The sequence below is a fragment of the Rhododendron vialii genome, chromosome 4a (assembly GCF_030253575.1).
Source record: "Rhododendron vialii isolate Sample 1 chromosome 4a, ASM3025357v1".
NCBI lineage: Eukaryota > Viridiplantae > Streptophyta > Magnoliopsida > Ericales > Ericaceae > Rhododendron > Rhododendron vialii.
In genome coordinates this window covers 34,199,843-34,221,973 of record NC_080560.1, presented here as the reverse complement: position 1 = coordinate 34,221,973, position 22,131 = coordinate 34,199,843, and the positions used below count along the sequence as shown (strand labels likewise).

General features: G+C 37.7%; 3 protein-coding genes across 5 annotated transcripts; 2 read left to right on the top strand and 1 right to left on the bottom strand.

Annotated features, from left to right (window-relative positions):
* Nucleotides 1-222: 222 nt before the first annotated feature.
* Nucleotides 223-8,728, top strand: LOC131324864 (sec14 cytosolic factor). Of its 3 annotated transcripts, none has more exons than XM_058357035.1 (8): nucleotides 223-374; nucleotides 774-1,029; nucleotides 2,614-2,650; nucleotides 5,297-5,414; nucleotides 6,391-6,501; nucleotides 7,150-7,283; nucleotides 7,957-8,053; nucleotides 8,678-8,728. In XM_058357035.1, the coding sequence occupies exons 1-8, from the start codon at nucleotides 303-305 to the stop codon at nucleotides 8,711-8,713; spliced, it is 861 nt and encodes a 286-aa protein (XP_058213018.1). In that variant the 5' UTR covers nucleotides 223-302; the 3' UTR covers nucleotides 8,714-8,728. The 3 variants fall into 3 exon arrangements, with proteins under 3 accessions (XP_058213018.1, XP_058213019.1, XP_058213020.1); XM_058357036.1 differs by lacking the exon at nucleotides 8,678-8,728 and adding an exon at nucleotides 8,160-8,299; XM_058357037.1 differs by lacking the exons at nucleotides 7,957-8,053; nucleotides 8,678-8,728 and adding an exon at nucleotides 8,160-8,286.
* LOC131324863 (loganic acid O-methyltransferase-like) lies at nucleotides 8,248-11,909 on the bottom strand. The gene is made up of 3 exons (XM_058357034.1): nucleotides 11,777-11,909; nucleotides 9,723-10,358; nucleotides 8,248-8,939 (listed from the first exon to the last, which is right to left on the bottom strand). Exons 1-3 carry the CDS (start codon nucleotides 11,846-11,848, stop codon nucleotides 8,601-8,603), a joined length of 1,047 nt encoding a protein of 348 aa, XP_058213017.1. The 5' UTR covers nucleotides 11,849-11,909; the 3' UTR covers nucleotides 8,248-8,600.
* A 4,312-nt stretch (nucleotides 11,910-16,221) lies between these two features.
* On the top strand, nucleotides 16,222-20,578 carry LOC131324862 (disease resistance protein At4g27190-like). Its single transcript, XM_058357033.1, has 2 exons — nucleotides 16,222-16,443; nucleotides 18,306-20,578. Exon 2 carries the CDS (start codon nucleotides 18,507-18,509, stop codon nucleotides 20,529-20,531), a length of 2,025 nt encoding a protein of 674 aa, XP_058213016.1. The 5' UTR covers nucleotides 16,222-16,443; nucleotides 18,306-18,506; the 3' UTR covers nucleotides 20,532-20,578.
* Nucleotides 20,579-22,131: the final 1,553 nt, after the last annotated feature.

Below are 22,131 nucleotides of genomic sequence, written 5' to 3'. Positions count from 1 at the left end.
TAAATAAAAACGAAACTAAAAATTATAAAAAAAGTTAAATGTTCATAAAGGGTGACTAGCCAATTGTCAGATATGAGATATCAATGAAACGCACATAGACGTCACAATGGATTTAATTGTCATATGTGAGGGATCCCCGTCGTTAAAAAAGAAGGGCATCAATGAAATTTGCCCAAATACAAAGCCCAATATTGTCAATATGCTCCCTGCTTTTGTCGCCTTCTCATTTTCTGCTTAAAGTAGTCTCCCTTGCCAACGCCGCTCTTCTCTCTCTCTCTCTCTCATATGATCTGTAAAGCCAAATGGATGGAAGCTCAGAAATTGCCGTGACCAAGTTGAGGAAATCAGTTCAAAAGCTCGGGTCTTCCACCGAGGTAAGTTGTGGTGCTTATTTTCACGTGCATAACGCCTTGTGGCTTCGTACTCGGATAACTCAGTTGTTGAGGTATATGTATTTAAAGACGGGTTCTGGATGTTGAGAGTTTGTAGTCTCTAAACGATTTTTTTTATCTTTTTGAGCAATGAAATTGTCCGTTTATCTTTAAAAAAATTGCCGTATTAACTTATCATTGCAATTCACACCATTATTGTCCTCGGAACTCGAAAATCAGATGTCCGAGCCAATTTGAATTAAACACGATTAATTCTGGGTCGATTAATTCTGGGGCCACTTGCGGGAGGCTCGTTAAAGACGTAGCCGAGCGCAGTACAGACCAAAGCCCAATTCCTACTATCATTGCTTTAATACTGTGTGTTATCATTGACTTTTTCAGGAGCATGGAGACCCAACACTAATGAGGTTCTTGATTGCAAGATCAATGGACCCAGACAAGGCAGCCAAGATGTTTGTTCAGTGGCAGAAGTGGAGGGCTGCATTCGTGCCGTCCGGGTTCGTACCAGACTCCCAAGTGCAGGATGAGTTGGGGGCTCGAAAGGTTTACTTGCAGGGTTTGTCTAAAGAGGGATACCCTGTCATGATTATCAAAGCAAGCAAGCATCTCCCTTCCAAGGATCAACTTCAATTCAAGAGTAAGGCCTTTTAGTTTTTGAAATTATTATTGGTATTTGCTATTTTCTTCGGCTTATTAACTTCTATGGAATTATGCAATTCTGTACAAATACTGACCTCGAATCTCAAGAACACAACCAAGAAGTAGAGAGAGAGAGAGAGAGAGAGAGAGAGAGAGAGAGAGATGGAACTCAAAACTTCATTTCATTCTGTTGTGTTACAATGAATCAAGTCCAGCTCGATATAAACGCCAGATCTATTCTCTCAGGCTAACTACATCATTAACTAACTAAACACCAGTTAACCCACTTGAACTAACTAACTAACAGCAGCTGACGTGGCTTCTTCTTGACCTGTTGAAGAGCTGTGATCAGCTGTGGTCTTCACAACTTCTTGTTTAATTTCTCGTCAAAAATTTTAGGAGAAATCATCGCGAAGAGGTCAATTAAAAAATTAAAAAATGAACCAAAGTTGAAAAAAATCAAGATAGGGCATCACTAAAGACGGAAAAAGTTTGTAGCTGTTTCAAACCTTTTTTGTTTTTAGTGATTATTTTTTTTCTTTCGGTCGTAATTTTTACTTTTTACTCCTTTTGTCGAGACGAGTAAGGTAGTTCAAATTTAACACAAATCTAACAAAAATTTGAAAAAAGACATAAAACTACCAAACAAAAAAAATTTAACACGAACAGGACCTGAGTTGTTGGATAACTCAACTGTTTTTAGTCAATGTAGGGTCATTTTGGAATCACTGCCCAACCGCTTAAGTTAATGTATCTAATAGGCATTTGAATGGAGGGTAGAACAGGAGTTCTATTATTTTGAAAATAACACTCATAGGTAATTGAGTAACACTGTGGGATGATCTGGTGATTTAAGTAGGATTAAAATGGGGTCCATGAACTGATTTTTAGCCAAATAGCAAGTAAAGGTAATAATATTGCACTAGTTGAATAGAAGGCATCGAGTTATGGCTTATAATGCATAGAAGGCATCGACTTTTTGTTGGCGCAACATAAAACCTTCGTAATAGATGGTGATCAGGGTTATGAATAGTTTTGGTTTTGATGCATCAGATTCTTGTTTAATAGGTAGGACGATGCACTTTGGTTGAGGATTGTCTTATCCTTGGGCCACCAAATGAATATGAACTGAAAGAAATCTAAAATTTGTCATATATGGTGTGAAGTCTAGAAAGAGTTTGTGCCTTTTAACGATTAGTACAACATAACATGTAAAGTGAACTAAGTAGAACATGACTACTTAATCTTTTAATGCATCGGCTCGTTTGTCGGGTGGATAAGGGAGTAGGGTGGACAAGAGATGCTTATGTTATATGGGAGGATTAATTAAGGAGGGGGATTAATTAGCTTATACTAGGTTTGAGTAGTAGTTGATATGGGTGAATAAGAGTGGATGATGTGAGAAATTACTTGGTTGCCCTCATTAAATTATTACATTGGGAATATAAAAGAAAGGTTTGACGGGCGATTTAGTCTTTCTCAAATGGGCCTGTTTGTTGTTCAGGCATGTAATTTGGTAACATTCTCCAAATATATTTCATACCTCATAGTATTTATTGACCTTATTTACGTCTTGTTGCAGAATTTGTTGTTCATCTCCTGGACAAAACAATTGCCAGGTATGTTGATGCTGTGAAAGTCGTGAAAGATATGTATTTATTTCGTTTGTTATTATTTTCTTAGTGTTGGTTAGTTTAGTCTTTGCTTTTTTAGTTAGGGTTTTCTCCTATTTTTTACATTGTGATCAGACTTTGAGGATGGCCGAATATACTATTCCTCTTCCATTACTTTTTTGTGACATGATATTAGAGCTCAGGTTGGAGGATGGCTTGGGTTTAAGTCTCTCTGTTTGAAGTTGTTCTTGATTGCATTTTACTTCACCCCTTTGTATTCTGTTTCGGTTTATAGTTATTTGCATCTCTACGTACAAGACGGGGTTGCATATGAGGGAGGATGTTCAATTGTTCGATTTCACATTGTTGGACCCATTTCTTGACTGCGTAAGCTTTTCGGACAATTGGTGACATGCTACGTACAACAGTTGTACGGTGGTTGAATGCATTAAAAGTCGGTGAAAGTGGTAGTAATTGTGCAATATAAATACGAGGATAACTAAGTGGAAACATTAAACTCTTAGTTAATTGAGGATTATAATAGAGAAGAATGAACTCCAGACCTAGGACAACTTGGGCACACACGCCACCACTTGGACTAGCTTGCAAGTTCTATGATGATGATACATTTGGTTTCTGAGAAGTGTGTTTGTCACCATGTATGTGCATGAGAGACAGAGAGTTTCCCGACCTACCACGAAATAAGATGATTTCAATTTACGTAAAACCAATTAATACAACATTGTAGGTCTTGACTGTGACATATAACTCATCAGGAAATATGTTGAGTATTTTTTTAAACTTAGGTCAAATTTGAAAGGATGGTGCTTTTTCTAGATGGAAATCTCATTTTATGAAAGCCATATGTTGATCTCCCTCTTACTTATATGATCCTTTTAGAATCTACATAACCCATAATTTTCTTGTTGGCTGAGTCTGAGGTCAGTTGATGTCTAGATGAAATTATGTTATTGCTTTTTGTCTTCTTGTTTTTTTGAAATATTCTAGACTTCCAGTGTACTTTACTTTGAATTTCAGTATATTGTTCCCTGTCTTTTTGCCTAAATTCACAGCTCCATCTATGCAAAAGATTGACAAAAGTACTTTTAATTTACGTTCTAAACATATAAAGGAACTACGTATGATGTTAAAGAGTGCGATAAGTTCCTTTTAATGACATGTCAAGCAAAGTAGAATAATGAAACTTTCCTTGTCTCTTGCCTACCTTGATCCTACCCCAACAATGAGGCGAGTGTTCGCCCTTGCCGAAATAACCCAAGCCAAGCAAACAAAGATGGCTTGAAGTGCAAAAATCCTAGGCCACCAAATTGATATTTTGTTCTATCTGCTTTACCAAGTATAACCTTATAGGCTCATGGAACTTCCCTTACACTACTAGATTATTCCATTGGTGGCTTTGCTGGGAATCCTGACCTTGTTTGAGGCTACTTTAGCCTCATGATGCATGAACATTTAACAAGGAACCACTATAAAAATTGGGCATACTCCAGGTTAAGGAAGCCTTAAAGACGAGAGGAGACCCAACAGAGCTGATAAACAACCTACTAGTGGTGCAGACGTGTTGGTTATGAGCCCACAAGGGCCAGATGGTAAAGAAGATAGACAAAGTTAATGAATCTATGGCTTCAAACTTTTAAAATGCCGTTCTTGGTTTGTTGTGGCTCACGTGCATCTGGCATGGGTTATGATTGGCGAAAGAGAAGGGTTTATCATTTGCTTGATGATTCCGTTTGCTTGACTTAGGGTATTTTTAAGGGAAATGACCGAAAACACTTTAAAGGCATAGAGGGTTCTTTTACAAGTATTATAGTGCTTTTATCAAATCTTTTGTACTTGTGAAACTTGTGTGCAGGAACATACAGATTGAACAACTTCCCAACCATTAAAATGAAGAAAACCCAGATAAATCAAACTTAATACACTTTGGACAAACTATTATGAAGAAGGGATTATATCATTATTCTTACTAGGTTCTCTATAGGCCGAAATCCATTGGAGCCATCAAATGGAAAACTTGGGTTATGTGGATTTCAAAATGAATGGAGACATAAAAAGTAAATTGATTCACTCTCCCCTTTTGTTAACAACACTTACGGAGTATAATTTGTCTTTATTTATTCGAATTACAAAGCCATCGTTTCATTTATCCATTCGTCCTTCTTTTTTTACCAATTGAAGAGAAATTTTAACCTAGTTAAGGACGAGAAAAGGAATGTATAGCCCAATACGGCCTTTACTAAAGGGTAAACTTCAGATAAATATTTAATGAGTTCACGCTTCGGTTTCACCTTGGATTCATAACATTTCATAATGATTTGTTACATTTGTGTAGAAATTCATAACACTTGGTTAGAAATTCATAGCATTTAACCCAAAACTTACATACTTATGAATGTTAGGACTTCACAGTAGATGCTATGAATTTTTATGTAAATGTCACATTAGAGTTATGAATCGAAGAATTATGTTATGTAGTCTTATGCAAAAGGTTATGAATTCAAGGTGATTCAAGGGGTGAAAGCTAATGTTGCAAGCCTGCCTTAATTCCGGTCTTTACTCTTATCACTCACTTAAATAACAATGAATAGAAATTCGTTCTGCTCTTACCTTGATTTCTCCTGCTCATTTCAGTTCTTTCAAAGGAAGCGAAATAGGAAATGAGAAGTTGATTGCAGTTCTTGATCTGAAACAAATTGCTTACAAAAACATTGATGCTCGTGGGTTAATAACTGGTTTTCAGTTCCTACAGGTAAATCTTTGTCAAGTTTCAACATTGAACTTATTTTGTATTTTAAAGCGGCATAAAGAGTGACAGATGTTAGAAAAAGGAGAAAAGGGTTGTTGCTATACAGCAACTATCTGAAATTTTGCCTCAGGTTCATTTCTTGAGTCTTTTCCTAGTGACTGCATTGGGGAGAGACAAAGTAATCTATTGTTGATTGAACTTACTCACAAAATCTTTGGTTAGTGCAAATGGAAAGCAAAAAAAAATATTGTGAAGCAGTGTGAGAAAAGCAATGTAACATGAGGAAATGCAAGAATTCTGATAACTATTTCATAACTAAAGGGTAAAGGGATGCTTCGTACATGAAAAGTTATGTTATTGACAAGTCATTGTAAAACTTGTGCTTGGTCTTGATCAGTTGTACGGAGATGATATATTGTGACTTTGAGATGCTACTTCCTTTGCTTGAGGTCTTTCTACGTACTTTATGATTCTGCAAGATTATCAAGTTCAATTGAGTTAAGATGTGGAATTTGGAGGCTCCATTAGATATGACATTTAAGTTTTGGTTCCTGAGTTTAGGAAGTAGCTCAACTAGGTGCTATATCTTCAAAACGCAGAGATACCTCCTTAGGTGTCGTGCCGAGGTCCGACCAGTGAAAAACTGTTGAGGCAGGCCTAGACTGGGCAATTGGAAGAGGAAGAAGCTGCAGAAATTAAAAAACATCAAAAAGTTGGTCAACTGAAAAGAGCTAGGAGTTGCAACCACAGAGTTGCTTCGGATCAAATTGCAAGGTTGATGCTGTCTCCCGACTCTCCTCTGTTTACATGAGGCAACTTTCTTCGCTTAAATACATCTTGCCTTATAGAGTAGGTTCACGCAGAGCTATTCTTACTGCTATGTCTGAATACATATGCTGCCGAATTTTCTCACCTTTTGTTTCATATTAGTGAATAGAAACAGAAACACTGCATTTGACATCTTTTTCTGTTCCAGCAGTCATACTATCCTGAGCGCTTAGCCAAGTGTTTCCTATTAGATATGCCGTGGTTTTTTGTGAGTGTTTGGCGGATGGTTTCTCACTTCCTTGAGAGAGCAACTTTAGAAAAGGTAGGCAATTCCTTATTTTGTGCATATAAAATACCATTGACTAATTTGGTTATGCGGTTCCATTTCGTAATGCCCTTCATGAATACGTATCACCACAATTGGGCTTTGAGATTCAAATTCATATTCTAATCTATTTGTTCATTCAGTATGATTTTGAACAAGATATATTTTAAGGCTGTGTTTGAACAAGATATATGTTAAGGCTGTGTTTGGGTCAAAGATTTGATGAGGGATTTACTAAGTGAATGGAAAGTGATGGGGATACAAATGAAAACAATGGCTCCTTCGCTTTACTTCTTATTGTTTCTTTTTCAGTTTCCTTTCTTTTCATTAATCCCTGCATAAATCCTTTCCCCAACACAAAGTAAATGGTATTTGGCGTTTTGGTTGTGAGTATGTCTTGCAATTTTGAAAAAGTTCACTATTCCTATTCTCGTTAGATTAAAAAAAATATAGCTGTTAGGAAGTTTCCCGGAAGTCTCCATTCACCGGAAGGCAAAAACACATGTTAACAACCAGATAGAGTAGTGAGGATTTTGGGAGAGAATCGGCAAATGTTGTAACTGTCCATGGAGATGATTTGCTTTTAAACATGACAAATCGTGTATTTCCTGTTGCTTAAGTAATGTGATTCTGCAATTACTGCAGATTGTGATTGTGAGCAATGAAAATGAAATGAGGGAGTTCATCGGGGAAATAGGCGAGGCAGCCCTACCGGAAGAGTACGGTGGTCAGGCAGAGCTTGTAGCCCTCCAAGATGTTGTACTTACCCCAGTGGAGAGGTAATTTGTGACAGAAATCCCTTTCAGGAGGATTCTGATTTACTGTGGATAATACTCTCCCAATATACAAGTTTAGAGCAAGTATTGCCTCCATAGGTAATTATACGCAGCGATGGACTTACTTGGGGTCATGTGGGGTCACTTGCCCCCCTCAAAATTCGAAAATTCTACTTGTGCACCTACAAGTTTGAAGTTACGAATAATTGTATAACACTCAAATATGAAACATGCAACTTTTATGTAACTTAAAAATTATGTAACTTAAAAATCAATTGATTTCTCATTTTATGCATCAACTTTCTCCCATATGGTTGTTTGATTTACGATTGTTAGTTTATAGATTGTTCTTCTAGTTGGGTCATGTTCTTCTTTTTCTAATAGTTGCAAAAATGTGTGAAATGTCACAGATCATTCTAAAAAAAGTCTTTGAGATCAGTTGTTAAAATATATTTCACAATCTTTAAAGATAATTTTTTTTCTCTCTTTTATTAGTACTTTTAGATATTGTAGTGAAAATTACGCATTGCAAAGTTTCATGTCATCATGTGATAAAAGTATATGTTATGTTAAGTATTATCGCGTTGCAGTTTATTATGAAACAAGTTTTCACAGCGTGATCAATAGAGTTCTCCCCTAATATCAAATTTCTGGGTCCGACACTGATTACATGTAGGCGATTTTTTGATGTCATCTCTTTTTCTTGCACCATGTGTCTTGGTCTCTTACCTCGATGGAGGGGCAAAGGGGTTGATGGAGAAAGAGTAACCAAGGTATCAAGTGCAGTATCTGCGTTTGTCTGTAGTTTACTACTGTAGTAAACAACCAAGTGACATGTCCTGTATACTTTGGTTTTAGGCATTCATACTTTTTCTGTAGGATTGAGTGAGGCGACAATAGCTCACTAAAACCATGGAGAAGCATACAAAGTTGAGGACAAATATCATGATGTTTGGTGACCAAAAAATGGCGCAACAAAAACAATTATTGCGAAGCATAATATTTGTAAAACATCATTACATACATAGCTGGCCACGAAGCGGTGTATTGTGACCAAAAGGGTTTTCTTACGATACACTTCTTCAACGCAAAGACCACGACAAATAATCCTAATAATCTTACGGTATGTAAGGTGCTGTGCATCCCATAGACTTCTATTCCCCACCATTTGCTATAACCATCATATCAGGGCAACGAGCGCATTATTTTTCGACCACCACAACGGTACATGATAAAGGGGCACCCAGTTGACACTCAAAACTGGAAATACTATGGCAGATTACCCTGATCATGAGGAGGGAAAGGGCACTTGAACTCGTATCATTTGCGCTTCAGAACCAAAAACAGTTGGGTTCCTTTGCTGTAACTTGCTTCAATCTGGCTTGAAATCTCTGCAGATTTATTCATTGTTCGTTCGAACAACTCATCGATGATCTCGCTTCCAAAGTGTTTGGTTAAGATTGCTTCGAAGCCGGCTCTGATGTGCATTATCAGAGCAGTGATGTCAAGTGGTCCATCAAACTTTGCCCTGGGATCTTTTAACTCTATTCTCTCAATTTTGAAACACCCGTTTCGTTCTACCAGCCGTGTCATTTCCGTGGGAGTTGGAGCATACACAGGCAAGTTGAAGGCATCAACTTGAGCTTCAGTTATGGATCCCTGCAACAAGGAGTAATCTTCTGTCATGTAGGGCTTACACTCTTAGGCCGTCTTTGTTTCACTTGAATCCGATTTTCGGAATCATGGGATGGAATGTTCATGCAATTGAATTGCTCATTCTGAGGTTCAATATGGTTAAAAGGAAATTGTGTGCTGGAGATTATACATATAGAAACATCATTCCTTCATAACCAAGTATCGTTGCAGCAAACCAAATACTACCTTAATCTCACACTAGTATAATAACAAGGGAAACACAAATTCCTAGTACATGATAAGATTTGATATGCAATTCTGTTCACAAACATCTTACCAACTCAGAGCAACAAGGACTGCAGTTAGACAAAAAGTTATAGAAGTGTGGCTTTCTTGTTTAGTTTCCGAGATCGCTATGGCAACTCCGGCCATTTTCTTTGGCCGATCTGACTCGAGTAGGAAATTGCTCATCTTGGACATAAAAAACATAACAAGCTTCAAACGTTCGAAAGTGCGTGAACAATTCTCGAGCTTCAAAATGTGCCCGAGCTTGCTTCTTTTGTTCATCATTACGAATGAGTTCCAAGCATTCGAATCAAACTTATATGTGGCTTGGTGATTTATTTAGCTAGCCGAAGAATATCAGAGGGACCTTCGGAAAGTAATGAGTTTCAATATGTGCTCAAGTTTAAGTAGATGATCGAATATCACCTAAAATGGATCAGTGTGTAACACCTAGAATGGATCAGTACGTAATCTCAACAGCTAAAATTTATACTGCCTAGGATAAGTAGATGATTGACTCACCGCTTTCACCATTTCGGTAAGGCTCTGCTCGAGAAAACGAAAGAGCACACCAGCCGGGAGCTTAGAATGATGAACTTCGTCTGGGAGAGCGGGCATGATCAGTATCATCATCCCTCCAGCAGCAATCTCATCAGCTCTGGAGCTAAAAAATATATCCATGTCCTTCGCAAATTGAGTGGCGTAAGCAGTAGCTACTTGTTCGGAAGCACTTGTGTAGTTAATCCTCCCCTTGTTCCAAGCAACAGAGCTTTTGTCCAGCAACTCCTCTGGCACTTCGGAGAGCCATTGCAGTGCGTAAGAGGAATGCACCAAATGGAGAGAAGACTTTGGGAATAAGCGGCCGTGGAAAGAACCTGGCACTCCCGCGGCAAAGTAGTGCCTATCCGGAGGGAGCGAGGCGAAAAGGGTATTGAAATCGTTGGAAGCGTGATCGCTGAAGAACACTTGAAATTCTTTCGAGGTTTGATTCGATTCTACGATGGCCTCGAGTACGTTTTGCATAGCAATGAAGGTGTTTGGACCGACAGAACAACCCAGATCTGCAATCCGGATAGTGTCTGAATTGATGCTTGTTATGTCAAATTTTTCCGCAATTGCCTCTTTGATCATATCCTTTGCAGCATTTAAAGATGCTCTCTGCAATAAAACGACACCCACGATATCATCAATCACAACTTAATCGAATAACCCAAGATGCGTAATAATTTCACGCATATTTTTATTTTTTATTTTATTTTTATGAAATCGAATAACCCAAGATGCGTAATAACCCTCGGGCACTTCAGAAATTTTAAAAAAAAAGAAAGAAAAAAAAAAGAGATGAACTTTGTTACTGTGGTTGCCTTGCAATATGGGGTTGGTGTCTGTGTTGTAACTCTTGGGCACAACACGAGTGTTGTGTGGCTATTATCGGGCCCACCCGGAGTTTCTATATTCGATCCGAAGTGTTCATCTTCTTCCTCTCGTCGAATAGGTGAATGATCGATCAAGTTGATCAGACAACAGTAGAGATTTCAAAAATTTCTCATCATTAATTTTTGAAATTACTCTAGCTGTTTTTGTTTTCACAACAAATTAAGGATAAAATCGCCGCATGCAACTGGAGCACGAAATAATCACTCCTGTTATGTGGCTATTATCAGGCCCACCTCGAGTTTGGCTATTCAATCTGAATTCTGAATTGTTCATCTTCTACGTCTCGTGCCGATACGTAAACGTCCAAGTTGACCAGAGACCAGTAGAGATTTCGAAAATTAATCACCGATCAGTTTTGAAAATTCGTCCTTATTGTCCTCTTTACTTATGAATTCATTATCTCCTTTTCAACGACTTAATGATTTTGTCTTTCTCATACTTTTAATACCGCTATTGCCCTTTGAGTGTTGTTAATTGTATATATGTATATATTTTAAACCACATATATATAAGCCTGATTTACCATGAAACTATTTCATGGTTAATTATTTGGACCGTTTACCAAGAAACTAGTCCGGCGAAATCTATTAGGCCGCTCCGCGAACCAATTCATATAAAGATAGTTTGGGATGTACAAATACTTATGTTTACATCCCAAAAATCTTGTCTATATAGGCCAAGAATTTTAGGATGTAAACATAAATATTTGTACATCCCAAATTATCCTTATATGAATTGGTCCGCGCAGTGGTCTAACAGATTTCGACGGACTAGTTTCATGGTAAACGGTCCAAATAATTAACTATGAAATGATAGGAACATAAAAACATATCTCATGGTAAATGCTACAATTAATTTACCATGAAATTGAAAAGCTTGTATTACATATATGGTTTAAAATCAGGCTTATATATATGGTTTAATTGCAGAGATTGATATTCATCACAATCCTTTTAATTTAGAAAACCATAAATGTATATATCTATATCGATATCATAATAAATGGGTAATAAGGGTAATTCACGCATTGAAAGAATGAAAACATAAGCATGCAAAATGAGTAGAATGAATTCTTACATGTCATAAATAAAGAGAATGATTATTTAAATTTTCCAAAAAACTGCGTAGGAGATAGATACCTGATATTGGGAATTTTTGGTGTAGCTATAGGCGCCATCACCTCCATTCATAGGAAATGCTTTTGCCTCCATGACTGCTTTGCTGTTCCCTTCTCTCTCTCTCTCTCTCTCTCTCTCTAAAATGTTTGCTTGTGAGCCCTTTGGTTTCTAAATATGAACGACTTTTATAGCCCGACCTGTCTCTCTCAAATCTTCTTTGGCGGGCTCCTGTGACGCCATCTTTTGCATGTGCTTACCTTCACTGGCCCTTTGCTTGGCTTTTTTGTCTTTTTGGTCCGCAAAGTATTAGCGAGTTATCAATTTGGTCCTCAATGTATAAATTTAGCCAATTTGGTCCCCACCGTTGAAAATGTGTGCCAAAATGGCCCTCCTCCCCAACGGCGTTTGCCTCTTCCGCCAAAAGGGGGGCATGAATGGTCTTTCACCCTTGTACACCTTTCCTTCTCATAGAGAGCTTTTTCCCGCCAAATGTCATCCCCTAGATTGTAACACTCAAAAGAAAACACAGAGAGATTTTGTTTATCCAGGATTTTTTTGTCGACTTATTTATTTTGTCCTTGTTCAAAAAAAAATGCATTTGTTAGTTTTTTGAGGATTATTGCTTCTTCATGACAATAGAAATTTGAAAAAAAAAATTACAATCAAACCCAATCTTTTTTTAATAAATACAAAAAAAAAAAAAAAACCGACAAGTCAATTTTTTCTTCTTTATTAAAAAAAAAGATTTTGATCGTAATTTTTTACTTTTTAGATTATTTTCGTCATGAAGAAGCAATATTCTCAAAAATAGACGAAAAACTAACAAATGCAATTATTTTGTCCAAAAAAATAAGCCGTTTGGCTTATAATGCCAAGCTAAGCATAAGTTACGTGTAAAGGGGGTGCAAACGCCGTTGGGGAGGAGGACCATTTTGGCACACATTTTAAACGTTGGGGACTAAATTGGCTAAATTCATACATTGGGAACCAAATTGGCAACTCGCTAATACTTTGGGGACCAAAAAGGTAAAAAAAGCCTCTCTTTTTTATACTTTCACAACTATTATGTAATATTTTTCAAGGGCGCTGCTATTCGCAGCCCTTTATTTTCTCTCATAGCCCACTACATTTCGGTAAATAGCTGTTGAAAACAAGATTATATTTCGGTAACTACATGTCAAAAATATGTTCAACTTTCGGTAAACAACTACCGAACATGCATTTTCGGTAAATAGCTGTTGAAAAAAATATTATATTTCGGTAATTGGATGCTGAAAATATATCTCAATTTCGATAACTAACTGTCGAGTATAATTGAAATTTTTTAACGGGCTATAGGAGAAAATAAAGGGCTGCGAATAGCAGCGCCCTATTTTTTAGGAGATTGACTTCAGTGAGCAGCCGTGATTTCCTTATTCATGGAGTCACGCGATCTCGTCCATCTGTTTAAGTTTTGGACGGTTTGAATTTTAATAAAAAAATTTCGGGAAAGGGCTTGTACTGTCCGAATTTTAATGAAATTTTTCCAGAGCAGAATTCTCTGGAAAAGTTTCATTAACATACGAATCGTACAAAGTACTTTTGAATGGTTTGGATTCACCTCCGTGAACAAGTTCTTCTCATTTTTTAAATTAATTTTACCGTCAGCTGGTGATACCCTATTTGAAGTCGGAGCAAAGCCTATGTATTGACTAACTCCACAATAATCAAAATAGAGTAATGAGTGTAGAGAGAAACAAAGTAATGATGAGAAATAGAGATAATGATTGAAGAGTGAAATAATGATCGGAAAAAAATATAATGATGATTAGAATCCAATACCCTTAAACGAACGGCGCAAGAGACCTAAAAAAGTACTTGTAACCACCGAATCAATCCGTTGAGTTTACTTGTCCATTGCCTTTCTTTATGACGCCACATCTTTTGCATGAGCTGACCTTGTTCACTGGCACTTGCAAAGGCGTTGGCCGGACTTCGAATTAACGCTGCTGCGACTTTTCAGATTTATCATCCGTTGTGTTTTTTTTTTTTTTTTTATTTAATTTTTTTATATCCGCATTGACCATGTGTTACTCATTCCATTAATTATCAATGGTTGTTGAGTCGATCTTCCGTTCCCATCTTAATTTCAAAGAAGACAAAAATGTGACCCAGCTGGTACATGCATTCGCTAATGCTATAGTGCAAATTATAGTTACCCTCCTCTAACTAACCCTCGCGTACACTTACTCTCCTCTAACTTTTTTTTTTGGCACTTAACCCCCTCAAACTAACTGAAATTCAAACGGTCATAACTTCAAACGGTCATAACTTCTTCGTCCAAAATCGAAAATATGCAAATTATATATCAATTTCGAGGTCTTGAAGTCAGTTTTCTAATGACACCAAAATCACATGACGATTCAAAGAACACAGAAAGTTATCATCAAAAGAGTAAGGGCTGGTAGACAAAAAGACAGTTTTGATGATAACTTTCTGTGTGCTTTGAATCGTGATGTGATTTTGGTGTCATTAGAAAGCTAACTTCAAGACCTCGAAATCGATATATAATTTGCATATTTTCAATTTTGGACGAAGAAGTTATGACCGTTTGAATTTTAGTTAGTTTGAAGGGGTTAAGTGCCAAAAAAAAAGTTAGAGGGGAATAAGTGTACGCGAGGGTTAGTTAGAGGGGGGTAACTATAATTTTCCCAATGCTATATATATGGTGATCGCATATGGATACCACGTTTTATGTATTAAGTGATGTGTCACCATTGCATAAATGTAATAATGTGCCCCGGCCCAGCTAGCATGGGGTCATTCATAAACTTAAACCCAACGATGATAATCTACAGAAACATGCATGCATTTATAGTAATGAAATAATTTGTAATATATTTTTAACAAATCACATATTAAAAGCTCAATTTAGATCCATATTTTCATAGTTTTTTTTTATTCATCTGGTCGAGACCAAATGAGTAATAAAAAAAGTCGATGAACTGTTAAACAAGTAACAATGGCGAAAAAGCGTATGGGCAAAGTATTAGGAAGAACGAGCCCTTACTTGAGTGTTGTTGATGATTCGAGAGTGACGATCGAATAATTAATTCCAAAAAATACAGAGAAAAGTTAAACAAAATTTACGAAAAGTAGACAATACCGAAAGAAATACCAATATACCATAGCAAAAATTTAGGAGAAGCATGCATGATTGTTGTTGAAAATAAAGAGAGAGGCAGAAAGACGAGAGATGAGTGAGTTGAGCCAATTGGACTAGAAAACTGGACGGTGACTTTGTATGCGGTGGATTTAACCTTTTACTCGGGAAATAATCTACTGGGCTCAAAACAAAATCTTAATAGGATCATTTTTGAACTTAGGAATAGCGTCGCCTCCGCGGCCCGGCCCATATTTTGTATATTCTACTAATGCAATAGTGATACTTCACATGGTACCCGAAATGCGATATCTAAATGTGGTCACCATAGCATTGCTCGGGTACATTTGACAGCAATATTGTACTCCCCAAGTCTATGACTATGCGTATCTGATGATCAAGACTTAGACTTACGGGTTTGCTTAGGATCAAAACCTCTCATATGTTAACGGAGTTTTGTTCTGATTTTAACTGACGCCCCGAAATATTTTATTTCTAGGAGATGATTTGCTCTTGGACATGTAAAATCTTCTATTTTCAGTTGCTTAAGTAGTTTGATTCTGCAATTATGCATATTTTGATTGTGAGCAGTGAAAATGAAACGTGGGAGTATGAGGGAGTTTAAAGTGTTGAACAACAGCTAAAATAAACTTCACTAACAACAAAATACTCCTAAACAACTGATTAAACAAAAAGTTAAACTTATATAATTCAAACTACTCCTGCATAGGATTTATTGGAAAAGATTGTACTTTAGGAGGAGATTCTAATTTCCCAAGTGGGTGTGAAAATGAATTAAATTGGGCATAAGAGAACTTTGAAAATGAATTAAATTGGGGATAAGAGAACTTTTGTGGTTCATATAGAACAACTCTATCGATCTATTCTTTTGGGTAACGCAGAGTGTCCTCGCTCCAGCTAGCTTGTGTGCACTACGGGACTAAATCTCTACGGTCTCCACGAGCCTTTGCTAACCCAAAAGTTTTTACGCATGGGTGGCCCCTTAAGGGTTTTTTCGCAGTGCAGTAGAGTCGAATCTGGGACCTCGGGATGGTAAATCCCTCTGTCCTGGCCGATCCCCAAATGCACTACCCCTCGGGGTTAACTCTATTCGAATCTTTGGTGGAGCTCATTTTCATTTTTGAAACTTGAGCGAAGATTTCTGTAATTATAAAAATCCTCAGGGGAGCTCATTGGAATATTTTACCCAAAGTATGTTCTCAAAGACTTCTTTGTTCAGTCAACAGACTCAATACATCCACACTCGATATCTACCACTCAAAGCTCTCAAGCTTCCTTTTTTTTTTTTTTTTGGGAACAACGATAGAAATGCATTAATATATGAAAACAGTTTACAAGGGAAATAAACAACAACAATATATAATCAAAAGACGAAAGGTTGATGGTGGAAGAAGCTCAAGTCCAAAGCGGTATTCCCCGAGCAATTGATGACGAAGAGAGGGACAACAATGCCCATTTAGCCAATCACCGAATTAGCAATTTCCTGTTCTCTGGCTCTCATCTTCTTCACACCTAATTTATTCAGGTACCCATCGAATAACTTTACTCTTTTGGTGTTAATTATAGTGCTAGATTTAGCTAGTTGAAATGATCATTTTGTATTCTACAGGCTTTCAGATCCCAACAATGTGCTGCAAGATTAGTTTTTTTTTTTGTGAAAGATTAGTGACTTTTTATTAACTGGTCAACAATGGAATTCTTGAAAATATTAAAGTAGTAGTTCGAAGTTGAAAAAAGAGTTTGTTAATTTATATGTCGAAGGGTAAAAGACCACCAAAAATTAATTAGTTAAAAATACCAAATTTCCATTCTCTACTACTAAGAATGGTATAGGAAACAGCTGGTCTGCATTCCAGTACCCTCTAAGTTGAGGCCTTTTGTGAAATCTTCCCGTGCCTATAAGATTATCAAAATGGTTCATTTTTTAAAACACGTCAAGAATACTATTTATGGCAAAAAAAATTGTCAATCCATCATCAAAAGACATGATTTCGGAATTCAGTTATACGTCATAAAAAGACACTAATGAGAGAACGCAAGTAACCTTTCATCGAGAAATCTTATGGTTGGAGAATCTTTTCATTTATAATGCACCTTAACTTGCGCTCCGGGAGCACTTGTTAACATAACCGAAAAATGAAAAAAAATATGTACACGTAGGCTTAATTTGCATTTTTTTTTTGGTTGTCAAAATGGTAGGAGATTTCATTGATAGAAATAAGCATACATCAAAGAAGGTTATCAATCCAACAAGAGACAATAACCAAAATCTAGAACCTCACAGACCAGTACGGCAATCCCTTGATCATCAGCCAGCAACAACCTCCTAGACGAAGACAAGCCGGCACCGAGGATAGCCAGCAAACCCTCGTGGCCACGGCAACCATAGGAAACATTCCGACAATTGGATCCCAAAATCAATGAATGAAATCCCGACAAACCCACACTCATAAAACATTATTGGCCACCAGATATAGGGAAACCATAATTTGGGGTAGAAAAACCAGATTGGGGATGTACCAGCCAGGAGAAAACTCACCGATAGGAACCGGAGAAGAAAAACCCTAGTCTCTCCACCAAGCCTCGATCCTTATTAGCCACACCGCCGACTCCTAGCTTGTCAGATCTGTAGACTCCAGGATGAAGGACAAGTTGGGGACACTACATGGCGGCGGATGGCTCGCCACAAGAGGGAGACTACGCCGGTCTCAAATCCAATCCGCAGACAGGAACTGGATAGCGAGGGGAAGGCAGGTGAGGGGAGAGAGGGATGAGGAGGGGGAGAGGAAAACAAACGAGAGAGAACCCTAACCACAGGAAAAATGGGTTTAACTGAAATTGGAAATATAAAATGGGAATTTGATTTACATATTCAAGATTTATATCCAATGATCCAGGATGGAGGAGTGACTGATTAGGGATTTTTAATTAGGGGGTGTTTACCCCTCTATGCAAACGGTTGATAATTTTTCCTCTTAACAAAATCAACAGCCCTCCTCAAAGACAGAGAGATATATCTTGGTGGTGGTGGTGGTGCTTTGATGAAGTCCATGCTTCTTCTTCTTCAGTGTGTTATTTTCACTATTTTCCTGTAAATTAAGATTAACATCATATTTGCTTATCATATTGGTGACTGGTGACAAATTCAAATATATAATGTTAAATATGGTTTATTATGATAGGTCTTTTTAGTATGCTAAATTTACCAGAAGAGTGGAGGTAATGTAGGGAAAATATTGTCTCCAAATAAATAAAACAAAAGGCTAGACATGGAATAATCTACTTTCTCTGTTTGAGTTGTCGAAAGAAAACATTTTGGTTAATTAGTACTATGTCATTTCTCTTATCTTCCTTTTTTTTTTTCTTTTTCTTTCTTATTTACTGCAGATACAAAGAGCTTTATCTTGTCAAATTGAATCACATCACTTAAACATCTTTTGAGAATATCAGGAGAAATAACTCCAGGCTGAAAATGTGTACTCCTCAATGCATAATTGAGAAGTGGGAGGTCTAGCCCGTGATGAAGCGATCAAAGCAGGGAAATATGTTCTTCACTACACGAAGAACCTCGGGGAAGTGCGAGCTAAAATGAGAGATCTTGTCGATCGTATGGAAATAACCGAAAGAAAAGTTGGTGAGGCCAAGGATCGCGGTGAAAAGATTGAAAAACATGTTTTGCACTGGCAACAATACGCGGACAAGTTGAAAAATGATATTGAGCGACTTATCGAGGAAAGTACTACTAATGCCAACATGCGTTGCATTGCATGCTCATGTCCTAACATCATGTGGCGGTACAAATTGAGCAAACAGGTGGAAGAGAAGATAGGCAATGCCAATAAACTCATTGAGAAAAACGATAAATTCAAAGAAATTTCCCACCCTAGGCCGCGTCCTTCAGGACTTGAATCTCTATCCGACAAGAATTACGTTAACTTTGATTCTAGAGCATCAATTTTCAAGGGTATTATGGATGCATTAAGAGATTCAAGCATTAACATGATTGGTGTATTTGGCCTAGGTGGGGTCGGTAAGACCACATTAGTCAAGGAGGTGGGGGAACAAATGCGAAGAGATGGAACTTTTAAGCAAGTTGCAATAGCAGTTGTCTCTAAGGATCTCAACGTGAAGGAAGTACAATCAAGATTGGCTGGCAGCTTAAATTTCAAATTCAAGGCCATGGCGGATGATCAAGAGGGAAGAGCAAATGAATTGTGGAATAAATTCACAAACGGGGATGAATATCTCATCATATTAGATGATATATGGGAAGAAGTGAAAATGGAGGCAATAGGTATTCCTTGCACGAATTGCAAAGTTGTGTTAACATCTCGAAATGAAGATTTGTTGTCTACCGTAATGGAAGTCGATAGAAATTTCTCAATCGCAATACTATCGAGTGCCGATGCATGGACACTATTCACGAAGAAGGTGGGAAATTCTATCCAGTCTCAGCCAGAAATAAATTCTCTTGCATACGAAGTGTGCGAACGATGTAAAGGCTTGCCGGTCGCCATAAATGCACTTGGTGAAGCATTGAAAGGTAAGCAAGAACACGCATGGAAGACAGCACTCGATAAGCTGGACAAGTACATGCTCACAAAAATTGAGGGCATTAACCCAAGTGTATTGGCCTCCTTGAGGGTGAGTTATGATATGTTACATTCCGTGGATGCAAAATCTTGTTTCTTGCTCTGTTGTTTGTTAGCTAAGGATGCGGAGATTCCTATTGATGAATTGATGAGACTCTGCGTTGCTAGGAATTTGCTCGATCAAAACCCATGTACACTTGATAAAGCAAGAAACGCCGTGCGCACAGTGGTTGATACCCTAAAATCAGCTTCTTTGTTGACAACCGGCGGCCATGAAACTATTGTCAAAATTCATGATGTCATAAGAGATGTTGGTATCTCAATTGCACGCGAGGAAGAAGCATTTCTGGTAGATCACGGTGCCCTTCGATGGCCGCGGAATCCCACAAACGGGCCATCGTACAAAGCAATGTCATTAAATTTCAAAAATATTAAAGGGCTTCCCGACGGGTTGGTATATCCACAACTCCACACCTTAATGGTTGACAATACCAAACTTTCTGATCTTGAAGTTCCCGACAATTTTTTCAACGGGATAACGCAACTTGTGGTGCTAACTTTTACTCGAATGCGAATGCGGCGACTCCCGTCATCACTTGCGAAATTGACAAACCTTCAGCTGCTATATCTGAATAGATGCAAGTTGGCAGATATTGCTATAATTAAGGACCTGAAGAGTAACCTTGAAGTGCTTAGCCTTCGGGGTTCTAGTATTAAGGCGTTACCACCAGAGATCGAACAGTTGACTAGTCTACGGTTGCTAGATCTCCTAGATTGTGACGAACTCATGGTGATTCCACGAGGTGTCATATCCAATATGACTAGCCTAGAGGAAGTGTACTTTCCAAAAGGATTTGAGAAATCGGAGGCCAAAATAGATGAGCAACAAGACACGAGCAGCAGAGACAATTCGACCCTCGAGGAGCTAAGGGCGTCATTGGCTAATGTTCAATTAACCACTTTACATATCCATGTACCAAATGTCGAGCCACTACCCAAGGAGGACCTAAATATTTGCTAACGTGAAGGGATTTAGGATATCAGTGAGTTCCCCATTTGAATTTCTGGCTCCATGTTAACAAGGGGCATTAACTTGTATTAGCTACTGTTGTTAGTGTTAGTTACAACATTAGTATTAGTTAATCAGGGTAATGCTGAGCTGGCTGTTTTCTGTTAGGTTTGGTTTTGTATAAAGCTTTGCACGTTCTCATCGGGTAATTAGTTGAGAAAGACTTCTCAAGAAATGAAATTAGATTCTCTCTCTCTCTCTCTCACGTTCTCATCGGGTAATTAGTTGAGAAAGACTTCTCAAGAAATGAAATTAGATTCTCTCTCTCTCTCTCTCTCTCTCTCTCTCTCTCTCTCTCTCTCTCTCTCTCTCTCTCTCTCTCTCTCATTAGGTTTAGGTTTATGATTTTCCATATGGTATCAAAGCCATTGACGCAAGTCATGCGATTCTGAGGGTTTCTTCTCATCTGAGGAATTCGAGTATCAATCAATTTCAGGTCTTCAATTTCTTCGTCATTTCTTTGAGGAATTTTCTGATTTTCTTGAAACTAGAAGGGATGCAGTTAAGAAATGAGTTCATCACTTTGGCGGAGAAAGGTGACGTGCTACTCTTCCGTGGCATTAAGGGTTTAATAAGGTGCCTTAGAGTTGTTGGAAATGGATTTCTTGACTTGAAATACCTCAAAGTTCAATCATGTGATGATGACGGGGAATATCATTTTGGTGAGCCAAAATCATCGGTGCAAATTAAGTCACAGGCTGCATTGCTTACGGCCGTTCAATAATTTAACTGTGTTAATTATTGAATATTGTAAGTCAAGGTATCTTTTCTCTCCAACCACCGCAAGAGGACTTGTCCACCTGGAAAAACTAAAAGTAAGATACTGTGAAATCATGGAGTTGGATTTGAAGGACAAAATGATGAAAATGAAATCTTAGGTAAGGTGAAGTTCAGTTTACTGAAGCAACTGGAATTGAGAAGTCTACCGAACCTCATAAGCTTTTATGCCAAAAAGGAGAAGATGGGAACAAGTACAACCAGGGGAAGCTCTTCTACTCATGCCCAACCTCTCTTCAACGAAAAAGTAAGCTCTATCATTGTCGACCTTAGATTGAGCAATGAGTTGAACATTCGGCTTTAGTGCCACATTGACTACAAGCCCGATCCCCAGTGGCGGAGGGACAGAGGGACAACCATTGTGATTTTCAATAGTTTCAATTTTACCCCAAATTAAAAAGGTCGTGACAATTTGTATTAAAAAATTTTACCCATTTTCCCTCTTACAACACTTGCATTCCTAACAGATGATACACAACAGATGATTCTACACTTAAAGTAAATCTCAGCAGTAGAGGCGTAGAATTCTGGTGATCAGTGTTGGAAACCTTGGGTGAATGAGAACCCATAGCTAAATTCAATGCAATTCTATACATGTTAATCTTAATAATGCATGTTATACATTGGCTGTTAATGATTTCATAAACCTTCTAATTGAACCAACAAATTGCAAAACATCTAGCACTTGTAGCTTGTATATTGCTGAAGTCATTAACTCAATATAGATTATGCTTCTTATAATGTCAAAATTAAAATGAGTACCTTGTACATTACT